We start from the raw sequence: 17,993 nt of genomic DNA on the forward strand, positions 1-17,993 counted from the left end.
AATAATTTTAAAAAAGCTTAACACGGTGGTGCCATTTGGCCCGATCCATTTATCCACCCTTTCTCCAGAGCTCCAGCTGTTTCAAAGCAGCAGGAAACCACATCCTAGCCACATCACAAGTAAGAGTAACTAAGCCAAGCCAAGCCAAGCCAAGCCATGGCACTATTTGATCCACTGTCTGTTCGCCAGGCCAGAAAAAATTCAGTCCCCAATTTCCTGGCCCAACTACCTCGACCAGGGATAGTCAACCTTGGCTCTTTTATGACTCATGGACTTCAACTCCCAGAATTGCTGAGCCAGCATGGCTCAGCTTGGAAACCTCTCCCTTTCCCCTCAGCATAGCTGGCTCAGGAATTCTGGGAGTTGAAGTCCACCAGTCATAAAAGAGCCAAGGTTGCCTACCCCTGACCTAGACAGACAAAGACAGAAAGACAATAGAGGGTGTGTGGCTGATGGAAACCTTGCCAGACCTTAAAACTGCAAGGTTAATTTAGTGGAGGCAGCTTTATTTGCCTTGTCAAAGACTGTAGATTCTTCCATTAAAATGGATCAAGTGGCTGCCTGATCTTCTTGCTGGGAGCTTGGGGGAGACCAAATTATTGTCCAATTCTCACAAATGCTGACCTTGGCTGTCCCACCATCTGCTTTGCTGTAAGGCACCTTCTGATGGCTTCACTTGCCCTACAGGAGCTGAAGGAGCAACCCTGTCTTTCTCAGGAGATAATCATCTCAAGGATTGGACAATTCAGTCTATTTGTTTACTTCTGGATTTATATCCTGCCTTTGGTACAGGAAGATGGGTACAGGGTACCTTCATCCCATTTCCCCCCACAATATCGGGTCTAGGAACTGGGCTGGGCTGAGGGAGGGTTTCCATGGCTGAGGGGAGATTAGAAGCTTAGATGGTCCCTCTCTTAGACCAACTTTTTCAGCACAACACTATGCTGGCTCTTGCGTTGAGGGAGGGGAACTGGCCCAAAGTCACTCAGGAAGTTTGCCTGGCGTGGGGACTAGAAGAGCCTGGGTCTCCTCACTCCTAGTCCAACATCTTCAGACAATATCATTGAGGATATGTAGCTTCCTACGCAGGTCTCTCTGGTGCTTGGTTGTCTTCTGGCAGACATTTCATTCTCTAAACTAGGCACCGTCATCAGTGCTAGGCTTGACTGACTAATGCTAATGATGTTACCTAGTTTGGGCAATGAAAGGTCTGCAAGAAAACCACCCAGCTCAGAGAGCACCAAGGACCCCTCATTTCAACCCTGAGCTACGAATATTCTCCTTTATTGGCTTTCCTTTGCATTTATGCACACTGTAACAAGCCTTCTCCAACCTGACCTTCTTCTCCAGATGCAGCAGTTCTACAACTCCTAGGATCTCCGCCCAACCGCTCGGGAACTGAAGTCTCAATTACATATTGGGTTAAGCCAGGGGTAGGCAACCTTGGCTCTTTTATGATTTGTGGACTTCAACTCCCAGAATTCCTGAGCCAGCCATGTTATAAAAGAGTTATAAAAGAGCCAAGGTTGCCTACCCCTGCCCTAGCCATGACTCAGGAACACCCTCAGCCTCCACTGGCCCATCCACCCACCCACACCTACCCACTGTTCTACCCCACTGGCCTGCTTCTCTGGGACTTTGATCACATGAGGTCCTCTCTTCATGCCCCACATGGCCTCTGGGTTACAACAGTAACCGGGACCGCCATCACTAAGCAATGGGGTCACCTGCCATCGTGCTTGGCCACCGCGTTGCTTAGTGATGGAAGCTCTGGGCCCAACTGCCATCACAGCCCGAGGACTAGCCGTAGACACTACAAGGTGCGCAGATGAAAGGACACTGAGGGGGGGGGACAGTAGGGCAAAAATGGGACTCTGGGCTGGCTGCTTTCCACTCACTGCCCACAACACAGGGAGGGACTTACCTTTCTGCTTACTGACTTTTCTTACGGTCATGGCTGCTTGTCGTTTCTGGTTCTCAGAAATTTCAAAGCCTGGAGAGAGAAGGGGGGGGGGGGAGAATGAACGCTCTGCAGAAACGTATCCCCTCTTCTCCAAGTAGATTTCCTGAAGGCTTGAAGACATGGATTAATCCAACAGGCCTGATTATGCCTTCATTTTTTTTTTTTTTTGCTTCTTCTCCTTCCCTTTCTTTCTCCTTCCCTCCCTCCCTCCGCTTTCTTTTCCCCTCCCTCCTTCCCTTCTTTCCTTTCTCTTTCTCTCCCTCCATTTTCTCCTTCCTTCCCTCCCTCCCCTTTCTTTTCCCCTCCCTCCCTCCCTCCTTCCCTTCTTTCCTTCCTTCCTTTTTCTCTTTCTCTCCCTCCATTTTCTCCTTCCCTCCCTCCCTCCCCTTTCTTTTTCCCTCCCTCCTTCCCCTTCTTTCTTCCTTTTCCTTCCTTCCCTCTTTCTCTTTCTCTCCCTCCATTTTTTCCTTCCCTCTCTTCCTTTCTCCCTCTCCTTCCTCTCTCCCTTCCTTTTTTCTCTCCTTCCCTCCCTTCCTTCCTTTCTCCCCCCTCCCATTTTATTCCTCATGCTAGTTTTTTTCCTCAATACATTATGTACACACATAGGTTTTGCATGCACTCTTCCCCTGATCCATATACATTTTGCAGATAGTCACACTGTTTGCAAGACCTTTCTGATGTGAAACTTGTTGTTCCACAGTTTTGGTGTGGGTTTTTTTCCCCCTTCTGGTGCACTGCTTTTTAATATCTACAGTCCTAGGCGTGCTTTTGATTTGTGTGCTGTCGTGCATAATTGAATTTTGCCATTAGTGCAACAGCACCAGCCTCTGCTCTTAGAGTCATTTCACCAATTCACTCTGCTCCATAATTTATGGAGCACATTCCCCTTCATCCAATGAGACGAGATATCCCACAGTGCTGCACTCCAGTTCATGTACTGGTTTGGAAATTGCAACGTGGATATACATTTCCATGAAAATGCAAACCAATGGAATTTTTCTCCCATCCTTCCAAACCAGTCAGTTCAATGTGCATGCACCCCTTGAATAGACAACCAGCTCCATTTTCTGAAGTGCTTGCCAGTCACAGGACTGCTGCTTCCAATCACTGGCTCCTTTAGACCAGGGGTCCCCAAACTATCATCTGCGGTTCACTGCTGGACTGTGGCCTATTGGTCACTGGGCCGTGGGACAGGCTGGCCAGTACATGCATGTTTGTGCGCACACTCACCCCCACTTGCGCTAGCACCCGCAGATCTGTTTGTGCATGTGCGCGGGGCTAGCAGCAGCGGTGGCTAGCGCCTGCATGCATATGCAAAGACGGCCGCTAGCACCCTGCAGGTTATGCATCCCGTTTGTGCATGTGCACGGGGCTAGCAGCAGCAGTGGCTAGTGCCTGCGTGCATGCACAGAGCCCCTAGTGCTGTGTGGATGCACAAGGCCCCATTCACGTGCGTGTGCACGCAAATTTCCCAGCTGTTCCTTTTCCCTCCAGGCTGCCAGGATGAAAAGGTTGGTGACCTCTGCTCTAGACAGGTTGGGGCTAAACTCTTAAGATTTCCCATCAGTATGGCAGGATGGCTGGGAATATGGGGAGCCCTGTCATACCTTAAAGATTTTGCATTGAGAAAGAGACAATACCTTCCTGTCCATTGAAGTGCATCAAGCAAAAGCTTGATACTGTACTTTCTTCAAGGTCTCTTTGCTCCACTCTGCCTTATATGCATGTTCTCCCTTGAAGGCAGCACAAGCATTTCCTTCAACCGGAGCCCATGGTTTTCTACGTCATGAGAGACAGATTCGGGAACAAAAGTAGACTTTTCTATATGAGGAGACCTGGCGGTGCAGTGGTTAGAATGCGGTATTGCAGGCTAACTCTGCCCACTGCCAGCAGTTCGATCCTGGCAGGCTGAAGGTTGACTCAGCCTTCCATCCTTCCGAGGTCAGTAAAATGAGGACCCGGATTGTTGGGGGCCATACGCTGACACTGCAAACCACTATGGGGTGATATATAATCTAAGTGCTGTTGCTATTGCTATCATGCAAGGAGAAACACATGGTTGCAGTTCCCCATTGCAAGAATGGATAATAAGGAAGGGATAGTGCAACCTGTTGGTTCCTCTTTCAGAAGATTCCAGATGGGTTTGGAAGCCAGTGGACAAATGACACAGCAGGAGGCCAACATTTAACATCTGGCCAGGCGGGAAGAAGGGTTCCTGATCTCTATTTATTTATTTAGCGTATGGCATATCATGCACGGACTAGCAATACTTATTAATATTTCATCTAGATTAGTAAAATTATGCCCTCATTTTTTTGCTTCTTCTCCTTCCTTCCTTCCTTCCTTCCTTCCTTCCTTCCTTCCTTCCTTCCTTCCTTCCTTCCTTCCTTCCTTCCTTCCTCCCTTCCTTCCTTCCGTTTCTTTCTCCTTCTCTCCCTCCATTTTCTCTTTTCTTCCTTTCCTCTCTCCTTCCCCTTTCTTCCTCCCTCCCTCTTCCTTCCTTCCTTCCCTCCCTCCCTTTCTCTCCCTCCCTTTTCTCCTTCCCTCCTTTTCTCCCTCCCCATCCTCCCTCCCTTTTCCCTTCCCTCCCTCCTTCTCTCCCCTACCCTCACTCTTTCGCTCCCTTTTCATTCCTCATGCTAGTTTTTTCCCCAATGCATTTTGTACACACATAGTTTTGTATGTACTCTTCCCCTGTATACTGATCCATATGCATACAGATCATATGTATTTGAACATATGTTCAAATACCAATGTCTAGGCCATCTAACCATTGAAACACAGCATCATTTATATTAAAAAAAAATCCGATACTGGGCCAGTATATGTCCTCAGCTTACAGCTGGTCACAATATGATCTACAGTGTGACGTGGGACCCCGCAGTCACACCAAGGGAAGGATGCTATGGCCCATTTATACAGAGAGTCTCAGGAGATGCCGTGTGAAGTGCAAATCCTATTCCTCACCTCTGAGTACCTGCTTAGACCTTGTGGCTTACCTATCTTCTCATCTTCTTGCACCATCTTTCTCTCCTCGCGGAAAGCTCTGAGCCACCTCAGTTTCTCTTCCAGCTTCTTGGCAAAAAACAAGTGCATTTCCTCCGTCTCCTTGTTATGTAGCTTGAAAGCATTCTTCATGCTCACGTTGAAGTCGTCATCCCGTCCATCTTCGATATCCAAAACCTCATAGCGGTCCATGTCAATCCGTCCTTTGTAGTACAAGATGTCTCTTCTTATCAGATCCTGCAGGAGAACAAGCATTACCGGGACAGCTGTTCAAAACTGTGTCATGTTTAAAACTCTGATTTTATCTCCTCAGGAGAACTGAACACAATCACTGGAATGGCGAAGCGATTCATTCAGATGGCTACAAAGAACCAACCTTGGATGGAACCAACGGAGGAGCTGGCACCTCATTTAGACAAAAGCTGGGAAGTATTGAAAGTGTTGAATAGATTGGGCACAGGTACAATAAGATCTAAGGACACTCTGAGTAAATGGGGCTATCCGGTGGCTTCTGCTCTTTGTGATTGTGGTGACATGCAGACAACAACTCACATGTACACCTGTCCTTTGTGTCCCGATCAGTACTACACAAGTTGGCCATGCCAAGTTGTCTCATTTCCGAACAAGGAGACCTGATATAGAGAGGACAAGCTCCTCAAGGTTTTTGAAAATGTATTTCATCTTAGCACACTAACAATGACAAAACATTCCAAACATCTCTTGAGAATGAGAAAATTTTGAGACATCACCCTGCCAACAAAAGTACGTATAGTCAAGGCCATGGTTCTCCCAGTTGCAATGTATGGCTGTGAAAGTTGGACCATAAGAAAGGCTGAGCGCAAAAGAATTGAGGCCTTTGAACTATGGTGCTGGAGAAGACTCCTGCGAGTCCCTTGGACTGCAAGGCGATCAAACTGGTCAGTCCTGGAGGAGATCAACCTTGACTGCTCTTTAGAAGGCCAGATCCTGAAACTGAAACTCAAGTATTTTGGCCACCTAACGAGAAGGAAGGACTCACTGGAGAAGAGCCTAATGCTGGGAAAGATGGAGGGCAAGAGAAGAACGGGATGACAAAGAATGAGGTGGCTGCATGGAGTCACTGAAGCAGTAGGTGTGAGCTTAAAAGGACTTCAGAAGATGGTATAGGACAGGAAGGCCTAGAGGAACATTGTCCATGGGGTTGCGATGGGTTGGACACGACTTCGCAACTAACAATCACAAATTTTGAGTAAAATCCACAGGGACTCCTTTATCTTTTTTACGGAAATATTTTGGAAATCTTCAAAGTGCCATGTGGAGTAAGCTGGGCCACTATTTTAAAATACATATATTTTGTTTAAGGGCAGCTAGATCAGCCTAGCACAAAATTGCACCACGCCTAAGTCATCAACTTCGCTAGCTCTTCATTCCAGCTGGACAAATATGGAACTCTGCAAACATTAGGAATGTTCCTACGAAAGAGTAAAATGTAAGTATTTTAAAAACAGTCTACCCAAGAACAAGAAGGGTCCAAAGTTTTAACTTTATCTTACAAACAGTAAGAAACTTTCACGATTCCTGACAAACTAGTTTCCGAATAGCTTCAGTGACACAACAAAAAGGTTGCCTGGTATAAATCAGGCACGTGGCCCAGATGACACTCGCCAGTAGTATAAACCCTGATATTATAAAAGACCAACTCCATTGGAAGGAGCACACCATTGCCCTTTGAAATTTAAACAGCCAATTTAATGAGAAGTGACCCAAAGCAGAGTTTTACAAAAGAAGTCATAAAGTCATAAATAAATCTTTAGCTTCCTGGTGCCAAACTCAGAATTCCTCATGCAGGATGGAGATGAAGTTTCTGGTCATTTTTTGGGGGGGGGGTCATGTTTGGGGGGGAAAAAGGACACTGTTAAGAGAAGTGTCAGATTGAAGTATGAAATGTTTGCAGTAGAAATTAGAAATAAAAACAGAGCAAACATCACCACAATTTAATATCCATTTGCATAGCAGGGGCTTCAGCCCAGGCTAATTTTGTGTAAGTTTACTTAAACAGAGAGGCTCATTTGGAACAGCTGGTGCCAGGTCTATTTTTAAAAAGAATTTTAAATGGTAAAAGTTATTTGAGCAGCTGACATAGGGGTACAGCAGATGGTCCTCTGATCTAGGTGAGTCCCAAGTGGCTGAACATGTAGGCAACTGACTTAATCATGTCTTTAAGGCAGTGGTTCTCAACCTGTGGGTCGGGACCCCATTTGGGGTCGAATGACCATTTCACGGGGGTCGCCAAACAACGCAGTCCGCCATTTTTCCCCCCTTTTCCTTAGCTGTGCTACTCCCTTTTATTCTATTGGCTTTTGAAAGCCAATCGAATAGACTCTCTTGAATAGAGTCTAATTCTGTTGGCTTTCAAAAGCCAATAGGAATTATCCAGGCTGTCTCTGCCCTGCTGAGCCCACCAAAAGTCCCATTCTGCAAACGGGGCTGCACCAGTTGAGTAGTCCTCGACTTAGGACCGGTTGAGTAGTCCTCAACTTACGACCTGTTGGGGGTCGTGGCATTAAAAAGGTTGAGAACCACTGCTTTAAGGGATGAGTCAGGAGAGCAAAGGAGAAGGAGAGAGAAGAAGAAAAAGAAGCAGGAGGAGCAGAATGAGGAAGGAAGGAAGGAAGGAAGGAAGGAAGGAAGGAAGGAAGGAAGGAAGGAAGGAAGGAAGGAAGGAAGGAAGGAAGGAAGGAAGGAAGGAAGGGATGGAGGAGGAGGAGAAGAAGAGAAAGTGAGTGGGTGAGTGTTAGCTTTATGATCAAAGCAAGGAGAACATGAACGGAAGCAAGATTCTGTGGAGTATTTAATGCCACGGTAGGGGAGACCAAAGGACCAGGGTGGGGAGCTTCCAGACCTCCTGCTGTTGCTGAAAAGACATTTCTAACATCCGTCACTCTTGACCATGTATGGTGGAGCTTCAGGTGAGATCTACTAGTTCCTCACCTCTGGGAAACAAATGGGAAGTGAGTCAAAGAACTTGGGGAGAAGTCAAATGGGGCAGGAATTGTACCTAATGACCTGTCTGTCTCCAGAGCAGTGTTTTTCAAACCCAGCAACTTTAAGTTGTGTGGGCTTCAAGAAGGTAAAATATAAAATATTCTTTCTGTCAGAAAGAAAGGAAGCGACTTCTTTATAACCTTTTCTTTCTGTTCTCTCCTTTCTTCTTTCTATTTTCTCTTACATATTCACCCTGCTTTCTTTTCAATTTATTTGGGGGGGGGGTAATATTTGGACTACTTTGCTAAACATTTCTTAAATTTAAAAAAAAATATATATATTTAAAAAGTTGGCTTGACTTCAACTCCCAGGATTCCCCAGCCGGTCAGAATCATGGGAGTTGAAGTCCACCCATCGTAAAGTTGCCATGCTTACAAAACACTGACCCAGAGGGCCCCAGGCTGGAGAAGACTAATCTATGAATACAAAGAATTATTTTTGGTGGTTATCAGACTGAAAAGAGAAGGTGAGCATTTGCTGTCTGTATATACTGAATTTATGGAAATGGAGACCAAAGGAAGACAAGATGTACTTAATACTCGAAGTGCAGCCCAGTCCAGTTGTCCATACAGAATAACAGAGTTAGAAAGAGACCTTTGAGGTCTTCTAATCCAGCTCCCTGCTCAAGCAGGAGACCTATACCATTTCGGACAAATGGTTGCCCCGTCTCTTCTTAAGAGCCTCCAGTGATGGAGCACTCAAAACATTTGGAGGCAAAACCTCTGATTGACTGTTCTCTCTGCTTCTCTCCTTGATTCATTTCCATCCTTTGTTTCTAGTCCTGCCTTCTGGTGCTTTGGAAAATAGGTTGAGCCCCTCTTCCTTTGTGGCAGCTCCTCAAACATTGGAACACTGCTATCATGTCTCCCCTAGTCCTTCTTTTCATTAAACTAGACATACCCAATTCCTGCAACCGTTCTTCATATGTTTCAGCCACAAGGCCCCTAATCATTATTTGTTGCTTGTCTGCACTCTTTCCTCTTTACATCTTATTGCTTTACAAATATTTCCTATATTGCACACCTAAGTGCTATTTAAATAATAACCCACAGAAGATTGGATTGTAAACTTAGTGGAACACACAGAAAAGGCGAAGCTCACCATTTTGTGGCAAAGTTGATTAAGAAGAGGGGGTCAACCTATTTTCGAAAGTATCAGAAGACAAAAAGCAAAGGATGGAAACTAATCAAGGTGAGAAGAAACCTAGAACTAAGGAGAAATTTCCTAGAGGTGAGAACAATTGACCAGTGGAACCGCTTGCTTCCAGAAGTTGTAGGTGCTCCATCATTGGAGGTTTTTAAAAAGAGACTGGACAGCCACTTGTCTGAAGTGGTATAGGGTCTTATGCTCAAGCAGGGGGCTGGACTAGAAGACCTCCAAGGTCCCTTTTCAACTCTGTAATTCTGCTATTTGTCTTGGATCAAAGATCAAGTGCTGGCTGATGGAACTCTCCAAGGTGCTGAAGCATGGAGGACTGTCAAAAGATGCCTTAAGCTGGATTCCTGTTTGAGCATCTATCCTTTTGCATCTATCAATCCATAACTGATATTCTAACAATCTCCATTCCCTGTTTAAACTGCTCTGAAAGTTACTGTCCGTACTACAGCCAGATTTTGCTGTAATTAAAATGGAAACTGTTCTCCTACAAGGACAATTTTGGAAAGCAGATATTCTCTAAGAATATCATTATAGGCTGACATCCCTGCCCTCTTTTTTTCTACTTCTTTCTCTTTCCCTTTATTTCAAGTCAAAGGTCCTGGAAATAATTTGAAGAAAGAGGACTGCTGGGATGATTAACCAGAAATCATATCCTTCTTTGCATTAAAAACTGAGCTATTTTAGAAAAGTGACTCTGAGCTGCACCTAAGGAGAGTGGGACCTCAGCTTGATTGCTTAAATAGAGTTCTACTTCATTCCAATTTCTCTCCCTAATAATGAAAATTTAATCTGAAGCTTAATCAACTTTGCCACCTGCTCTTGAAAGGTATTCCCTCATCAAAGCTTTGCCTGCAGACTTTAAAAAAAAAAAGGGGGGGGGGAGAAAAGTGAGCATGTTTTGTGGTGATAGTCTTAAAATAGAATTAATCTTACACAACTGCATATATCATATCTCGGCCAGAAGAAGTTAACCAAGCCTGGAATCAAAAGAGGCCCTTCAGGACACATGATCCAATCCCCGCTCAGTGCACAAATCCGAATAAAAAATGTCCTGATCAATGGCTGTCCAAGTCCTGCATGAACACATCCAACAAGAGAGATGTCAACCACTAGGCTAGGAGACTGGTTCTGCTATGAAGTTGTCCTTTGCATTCCATTTTGGGGCAACTGTATTTCACTTAGATCAGAGGAACCAAAAAACTAGAAGCACACGGTGGCAATGATTTAAGAGCGGAACAAGGGATATTATGAATTAAAAATAATTTTAAGTCAACTAAGTGTATTTATAAATAGCATGAGAGAAAACTGAACAAGAGAGATAGTATGGTGGAAGGGTGACATCATTGGATCCACAGCTGGAAGAGTCAACTTCTTCAATTGCAGAGGCTGATCAAATGATTTTTGGGCTAGGCAACATTTTTTTTTATTATTATTATTAGATTTTTATCCCACCTTTGTTACTTTATAAGTAACTCAAGGCAGCAAATATGTTTCCTATTTTCCACACAATAACCTTGTGAGGTGGATTGGGCTGAGAGAGTGTGACTGGCCCAAAGTCACCCACCTGGCTTTCATGCCTAAAGTGGGACTAGAACTCTCCATCTCCTAGTTTCTAACCTAGGCCAAACTGGCTTATAGGACTTGTAAGGAAAAATAGGAAGAAAGAGCACTATGTCTACCATCTTGACCTTCCCAATGAAGGACAGACATAACTCTAATGAAATAAATACCATAATTTACAAGGTGGGGGGAAACTTCCGGTGGAAGAGCAAGCGAGTGAGCTGTACCTTGATGTAGTATATCTATCAGTCAAAATCCTTATACAATCCTGGGTTGTATAAACAGAAGCATAGAAACAAGATCACGCAAAGTATTAGTACCGCTTTATAAAACCCTAGCAAGACCACACCGGGAATACTACAGCCAATTTTGGTCACCATATCACAAAAAAAAGATGTTGAGAGTTTGGAAAAAAATCCAGAGAAGAGCAACTAAGATGATCCAAGGCCTGGAGACTAAAACATATGAAGGACAGTTGCAGGACTTGGGTTTGGCTAGTCTAAAGAAAAGAAGAAACAGGGGAGATGTGATAGCAGTGTTCCACTATCTGAGGGGCTGTCACAAGACAGAAGGGGTCAGGTTGTTCACCAGAGCACCAAAGGGAAGGACAAGAAACAATGGTTGGAAGCTGATCAAGGAAGTTTCTCCTGGATTTAAAGAGAAACTTCCTGATAGTGAGGACAATCAACCAGTGGAACAGCTTACCCCCAGAAATTGTGGATGCCCCATCACTGGAGATCTTTAAGAAGAGACTAGACAATCACCTGTCTGAGATGGTGTAGGTTCTCCTGCTTAAGTGGGGGGCTGGATTAGAAGACCTCCAAGGTCCCTTCCAGCTCTATTTTATTCTAACGTCCTATTAGATTCCAAGCCTATCGATAACTCCAGACTTTAAGCCTAGAAAGCAAGGTGATTTTTTTTTCCAGGATACTGAAATCTGGATTGTCTTCAGCGAGCAACAGTCATTGTACTGCAGCATACATCCTGCTGTGTTTGGATTTTGGCTTCAGAGGCTGACCCACTTCACGGGATTCTTCTTTTATCAAGATCTAAATCAGATCTGAAGCATTACACCTAGCAGCATTTTCCACTCCACGTGAGATGCAAAAGGATTTGACAGGGTTTTAACATGGTTTTTCAAGGATCTTTGGTGTTGGAATGAAGATTAAAAGAAACCAGCCACCATGGGAAAATCCAGTTGCATCCTCTGATCAGAATCGGATATTCGAGAGAGTGGAATTGCTATATTGCTATTTATTACTAGAAGGAAAACATTAAAGGACAATTGACTTAGGTTTCCTCTAAACAGATCTAATAAGAAGATAATAACTGGGAAAGTGGTCCATTAACTATCAGCATTTATGCTCAATTTGCTGTGAGCAAAGCGGTACAAAGGAAGCTGCTGTTATCTTTTGTGGTCCAAATAAAAACAAGCAACACATAAGGAAGGAGCACACTACCAACAGAAGGTAATCTCTGTAGCTCAGGGATGAAGTATGAGGTCCTTGGCACAACTGATGATGTTGCTTAGTTGGGTAATGAAATGTCTGCAAGGAAACAACCAAGCTGAGAGCCCCAGAACACCACAGTTCTTCTGCTTTTCCTTTCTCTTCTCCTTATCTCAACAAACCCTTCTCTCTATCACCGATGATGTTACCTAGTTGGATAATGAAACGCTTGCAAGAAAACAACCAAGTTCAGAGAGTACCAAGGACCCCACAACCTCCTTCTCCTCTACAGGAGGAGATAGGATAGGATAGGATAGGATAGGATAGGATAGGATAGAATCTTTATATGGAATGGAATGGAATAGAATAGAATAGAATAGAATAGAATAGAATAGAATAGAATAGAATAGAATAGAATAGAATAGAATAGAATAGAATAGAATAGAATCTTTATATGGAATGGGACGGAACAGAACAGAATAGAATAGAATAGAATCTTTATATGGAATGGAATGGAATAGAATAGAATAGAATAGAATAGAATAGAATAGAATAGAATAGAATAGAATAGAATAGAATCTTTATATGGAATGGAATGGAATGGAATAGAATAGAATAGAATAGAATAGAATAGAATAGAATAGAATAGAATAGAATAGAATAGAATAGAATAGAATAGAATAGAATCTTTATATGGAATAGAATAGAATAGAATAGAAAATATGGAATGGAATGGAATGGAATGGAATAGAATAGAATAGAATAGAATAGAATAGAATAGAATAGAATAGAATAGAATAGAATAGAATAGAATAGAATAGAAGAGTTGGAAGTGACCTTGTAAGTCATTTAGCCTAAGCAGGAGACCCTACACCATTTCTGACAGGTGGCAGTTCAGTCTCTTCTTGAAAGCCTTCAATGATGAAGCATCAAAATCTAAAGGCAGTCTGTTCCATTGGTTGATTGTTCTCACTGTCAGGACATTTCTCCTTATTTCTAGGTTGAATCTCTCCTTGATCAGTGTCCATCCATTATTCCTTGTCTGGCCTTCAGGTGCTTTGGAAGATAGCTTGACTCCCTCCTCTCTTTGACAGCCCCTCAAATATTGGAGCACACATGGCGCACACACGGAGCACACAGGACTGGCCAATTATGCTTGGGGCAGGTGAGTGCAACCAGCAGTCCCAAGCCTGCAGAAGCTCTGCAAACCTCCCCAAACTTGCCTGAAATTTCAATTTCTAACATAACAGAAAAAGAAAAGACTTAAGAACATACCAATAAAGGAGAATATTTGTAGCTTAGGATTGAAATGAGGAGTTCCTTGTGCTCTTTGAGTATGAACTGGGCTACCCTACGTGTTGCATTTATATGGTTCCTGGTCTTTTAATTGTTAATTAGGATGTGGATGTGATTGTTTCCTTCTGTCTCCATGCCCTGGGCTCCTAAGTACCTGTTAGGCAGATGATAAATTAGCACTCCAATTGATGGACAAAGTGCCTGTGTCAACGCTGCTAATATTGAATATTCTTGCTTTGACAAAATATGCAGAACTGTCTGGTATTTTTAGAGTTAATTCAGATGACAGAGAAAAGGGAGGGGAAATAACAAAAGCCCGGGAAAAGGAACGGAAGTGAATCTTTGCCCTCAGGGGTAATTGGAAGATGTGGCTTGTGACTGCAAGATAAGGGAGGGGTTTAGCAAGAAAAGTTAGATGCCAGCAAGAGGAATTCAGATTCTGCCATAAACCTTCCGTTATGCCTGTGCCGACATTTTGAAGCAATAAACCATGACAGCCTGTTTCCCAGGCTTCAGTTATTTCTCTGGCTATTTTTGTCCCTGCTCGGCCAACAATCATAGTAGCAGTGAAATTGAATGCATGACCTTGTTCATTGCAATTTGAGGCCACCAATGCGTTCTGGATGAATTAGCTTTGTCCCAATGAGGACTAATTTGTGCATTATCTCCAGCAGACCAGCTAGTGGATTATAAAATGACATAAAGAGAGGTCAGAGAAGTTAGCATCTCTACTACGAGTCGGCTTCCCAACTGAAACCTCTACAGAAGGGTCCTTCAAGTAACTTCCCCAAACTTTTCTGTAATAGAGCAGCGTGTCTATAAATGCATTTATATGTCGAAATAGCACTGTACCATATTTCCAATGGTTTTCCCAGTTGCAATGTATGGCTGTGAAAGTTGGACCATAAGAAAGGCTGAGAAAGGCCAAAGAATTGAGGCCTTTGAACTATGGTGCTGGAGAAGACTCCTGCGAGTCCCTTGGACTGCAAGATGATCCAACCAGTCAGTCCTAGAAGAGATCAACCCCGACTGCACTTTAGAAGGCCAGATCCTGAAGTTGAAACTCAAATACTTTGGCCACCTAATGAGAAGGAAGGACTCACTGGAGAAGGGCCTAATGCTGGGAAAGATGGAGGGCAGTAGAAGAAGGAGACGACAGAGAACGAGATGGCTGGATGGAGTCACTGAAGCAGGAGGCGTGAGCTTCAATGGACTCCAGAAGATGGCAGAGGACAGGAAGGCCTGGAGGAACGTTGTCCATGGGGTCGCGATGGGTCGGACACGACTTCGCAATTAACAACAACAACAATATATTTCCAATACTGTTAGAAATATAAGAAATACAATACCTGTACATATTACAGTGCTACATTTCTAATACGGAGCTCCGCATCAAATTATATTGCACAAATAATTTTTTAGTTTATTGAAGTTATTATTCAATTTATGCCCATCTTTTCTGTTTACACTGTGTAAAGGCTTCAAGGTGTGTGTTGTTTTTTTTTAACAGATATTTCCTTCTCCTCCTCCTAGCAGAATTCTGTGGAGTAGTCACTGGAGAGAAGACTTGCAATTTCTCCTTCTGAGCAACGCAGGCAAGAAAGCCCTTTAATTTCACATGAAGATATCTGCAGAAAAGGAGCTACGGAGTAGGGAGAAAAGAGCTGCAAAGTTGTTGGTTTTTTGGGGGGCTGCCCTTGTCTCCTTTTCAAAAGCGATGAGAGACTCCCTAGTCCCGCTCCCTTTTTTATCCCCACTTCTAAAAAAATGCAAACTCACCCAGAGAGCATGCCCCCCAAAGCTACATTTACTTCTCCGAGTGATCACAGGTGTTACTGATAACCATGTTCACAGATTAAAACCGTTTCCCTTCCATTCTCAAGTAAGTCAGGAGCGGCCATGGAACAACTGGGGGGGGGCTCTTTCGGTCCTGATGCCCCCCTCTCAATCAGATGGGAGCCTTCAGTTCTTGTTCCAAAACCATTTTCACAAAGATATTGTGAAAAGGTCTGTTTATGTTTATTGTCTGGTTTCCAACCTCAACGAAAGCCATCAAAACAGCTGGCCATGCAATGCGACGCACTTAAGAGATTAATTATTGGTTTGAGGAATCAGCTGTCCGGTCACACCTTACACTCAACTTTGATCCAGTGCAAACTTGACACTGCAAGTCCCAGCCTCAAACATCTGGCAGCCGATGGAAGAACTTTAAATGTGGTCTTCAGCTTTTTCCATAGAAGGTAAGGGTTTAGCTAATTGATGGCTAAGAGGGCTAGAGAGATGCCTGGTCTTTCGCTCTGCAGTCACAAGGTCTGGCCGTCTGCAACCAATATGGTTCCCCACGATCCATTATTCATTTATTAGACTCCTCCCCATCTTTATTATTTTTAATAGGGGGGAAACATATCTAATACTCCTTCCTCCTCCTATTTTCCACACAACCACCACCTTATGTGATGTGTTGGGCTGAGAGAGAGTGAATGGCCCGAAAGCACGGAGCTGGACTAGAGCTTTCCATCTCCTGGTGATTGGTCCAAAGTCACCCAGCCAGCTTTCAAGTCTAAGGTGGGGCTAGAACTCACCATCTCCTGGTGACTGGCCCAAAGTCACCTAGCCACCCGTGCTTCAGGTGGGACTAGAACTCAAGAGTTTTCTGGTGATTGGCTCAAAGTCCCTTAGCTGGCTTACACGCCTAAGGCTGCACTAGAATTTACCATCTCCTAGTGATTGGCCTAAAGTCACCCAGGCAGCTTTTGTGCCTAAGGTAAGACTAGAACTCCCCATCTCCCGGTGACTGGCTGAAAGTCACACAACCTATTTTCATGGCTAAGGCAGGACTAGAACTCGCAGTCTCTTGGTTTCTGAGCCAGCCCCTTAACCGCTACACAAAGCTGGCTCTTATATTCCAAGCAGGGGCTTTTTCAGCATTGCTGAGGGAAAATTCTGCCCCTGCGAATCTCTTCCATTTTTCTAGCTGCACCTAAGAGTCTTTTGGAAGGCTTTCCATGCCCTGCTTTAAAAGAAGGCAGAAGGTCTGAGATGGATCCTTCCAAAGCTCTGAGAAAAATAAGCAAGTTGGTACTTTGAGATGCCAATGGGACTTTGTTGCTTATTTTTAAAAGCTCTCCATCATCTGTTTTGTTTCTAAGAATCATTTCAGCCCCCCCCCCACTCCAGACAGATGTTTTCCGAGGGTGCCCATCACGTGCCCTGAAATGTGTCCCCCAGCCTGGAGCCAATTGACTCTTGCCAAGGTCCGCAGGGCCCACGATGATCAAAGGAGCGTGAGCCATTCAAGCCTTATCAGGAGTTTGGACATGACAAGAAGGAATGTAGAATCTTGGAAATTTCAGCAGGAGTCTCAGCTCTCTTCTGTTACTGAGATGGAATTTCTTTGAGCATCTCAAATTTCCTCTTCTTGGCCTTTTTGCAGCCTAGCCTGAGCTTCCATTTATGGAGATAAGCTAGTAATAAATTCCTTTCCTCTGTTGGTTATATATAGTCTTCCTTCCTTCCTTCCTTCCTTCCTTCCTTCCTTCCTTCCTTCCTTCCTTCCTTCCTTCCTTCCTTCCTTCCTCTCTCCCTCCCTCCCATGTCTTTTTATCTTTTCCTTCCTTCTTTCAATTGCTTTGTCTTCCCTTCCTTCTTTCCTTCCTTCCTCCCTCCCATCTCTTTTTATTTTTTTCTTCTTTCAATCGCTTTATCCTTCCTTCCTTCCTTCTTTCCTTCCTCCCCTCCCTCCCATCTCTTTTTATTTTTTTTCTTTCTTCTTTCAATCACTTCCTATCCTTCCTTCCTTCCTTCCTTCCTCCCCCTCCCTCCCATGTCTTTTTATCTTTTCCTTCCTTCTTTCAATCGCTTTATATTCCCTTTCTTCCTTTCTTCCTCCCTCCCTCCCTCCCTCCCTTCCTTCCTCTTCAAATCAGTCATGACTTCTGGCAACTGCCTGGATTAGTCCCTGCAAATTTCTTGGCAACTTTTTCAGAAGTGGTTTGCCATTGCCTCCTTCAGGACTAAGGCAGGACTAGAACTCCCGGTCACCCATTTTTAGGCCTGGTACCTTTAACCACTACACTGCTTCAGTCATGCTCTTGGGTTTCTTGTTTTGTCTCATAATCTCTCAAATCTACCATTGCTTCATGGGATCATTTGATTCTCAGGCCCCAATGAATGCTGATCTGTGGTATTATTGTGTCAAGGTATCACAGGCAGGACAACACCTGACCAACAAAACAACTGATTTACAAACTGTAATAGGGACAGATCACCCTACATCACCCTTGTCTTTATTTTAGCTATAAGGCATACTCTATCACACAGCCTGCTGTTGGTCTAAACAGGAGAATGTCTTAAATGAATTCTAAAATTTCAACCTGTGCAACTTGTCACAGTCTGCATTTTCTCTGCCTCTTTATTCCATTTTAGGTTGCAATGATACTGATGTATGGACCTGGCTCTAGAGATTCATAGCAACATTACATAAAATAGATTTTACCAAGTCTGATTTTATTCTGTTTTATCAGCGTTCCCTTGAAAGT

At 43.9% G+C, this 17,993-nt stretch overlaps 1 protein-coding gene across 1 annotated transcript in view; it reads right to left on the reverse strand.

Annotated features, from left to right (window-relative positions):
- Positions 1-17,993, reverse strand: part of ARHGEF9 (Cdc42 guanine nucleotide exchange factor 9) — a 97,202-nt gene that overhangs the window by 6,698 nt on the left and 72,511 nt on the right. Inside the window, exons 7-8 of the mRNA XM_039368130.1 lie at positions 4,963-5,206; positions 1,925-1,993 (exon numbers count right to left, since the gene is read on the reverse strand). Of these exons, the coding sequence (XP_039224064.1) occupies positions 1,925-1,993; positions 4,963-5,206 (313 nt within the window). The remainder of the gene's footprint in view (positions 1-1,924; positions 1,994-4,962; positions 5,207-17,993) is intronic.

Source organism: Crotalus tigris, unplaced genomic scaffold (assembly GCF_016545835.1).
Source record: "Crotalus tigris isolate CLP2741 ecotype Arizona unplaced genomic scaffold, ASM1654583v1 scf7180000020640.449710, whole genome shotgun sequence".
In the NCBI taxonomy this organism is placed as follows: domain Eukaryota; kingdom Metazoa; phylum Chordata; class Lepidosauria; order Squamata; family Viperidae; genus Crotalus; species Crotalus tigris.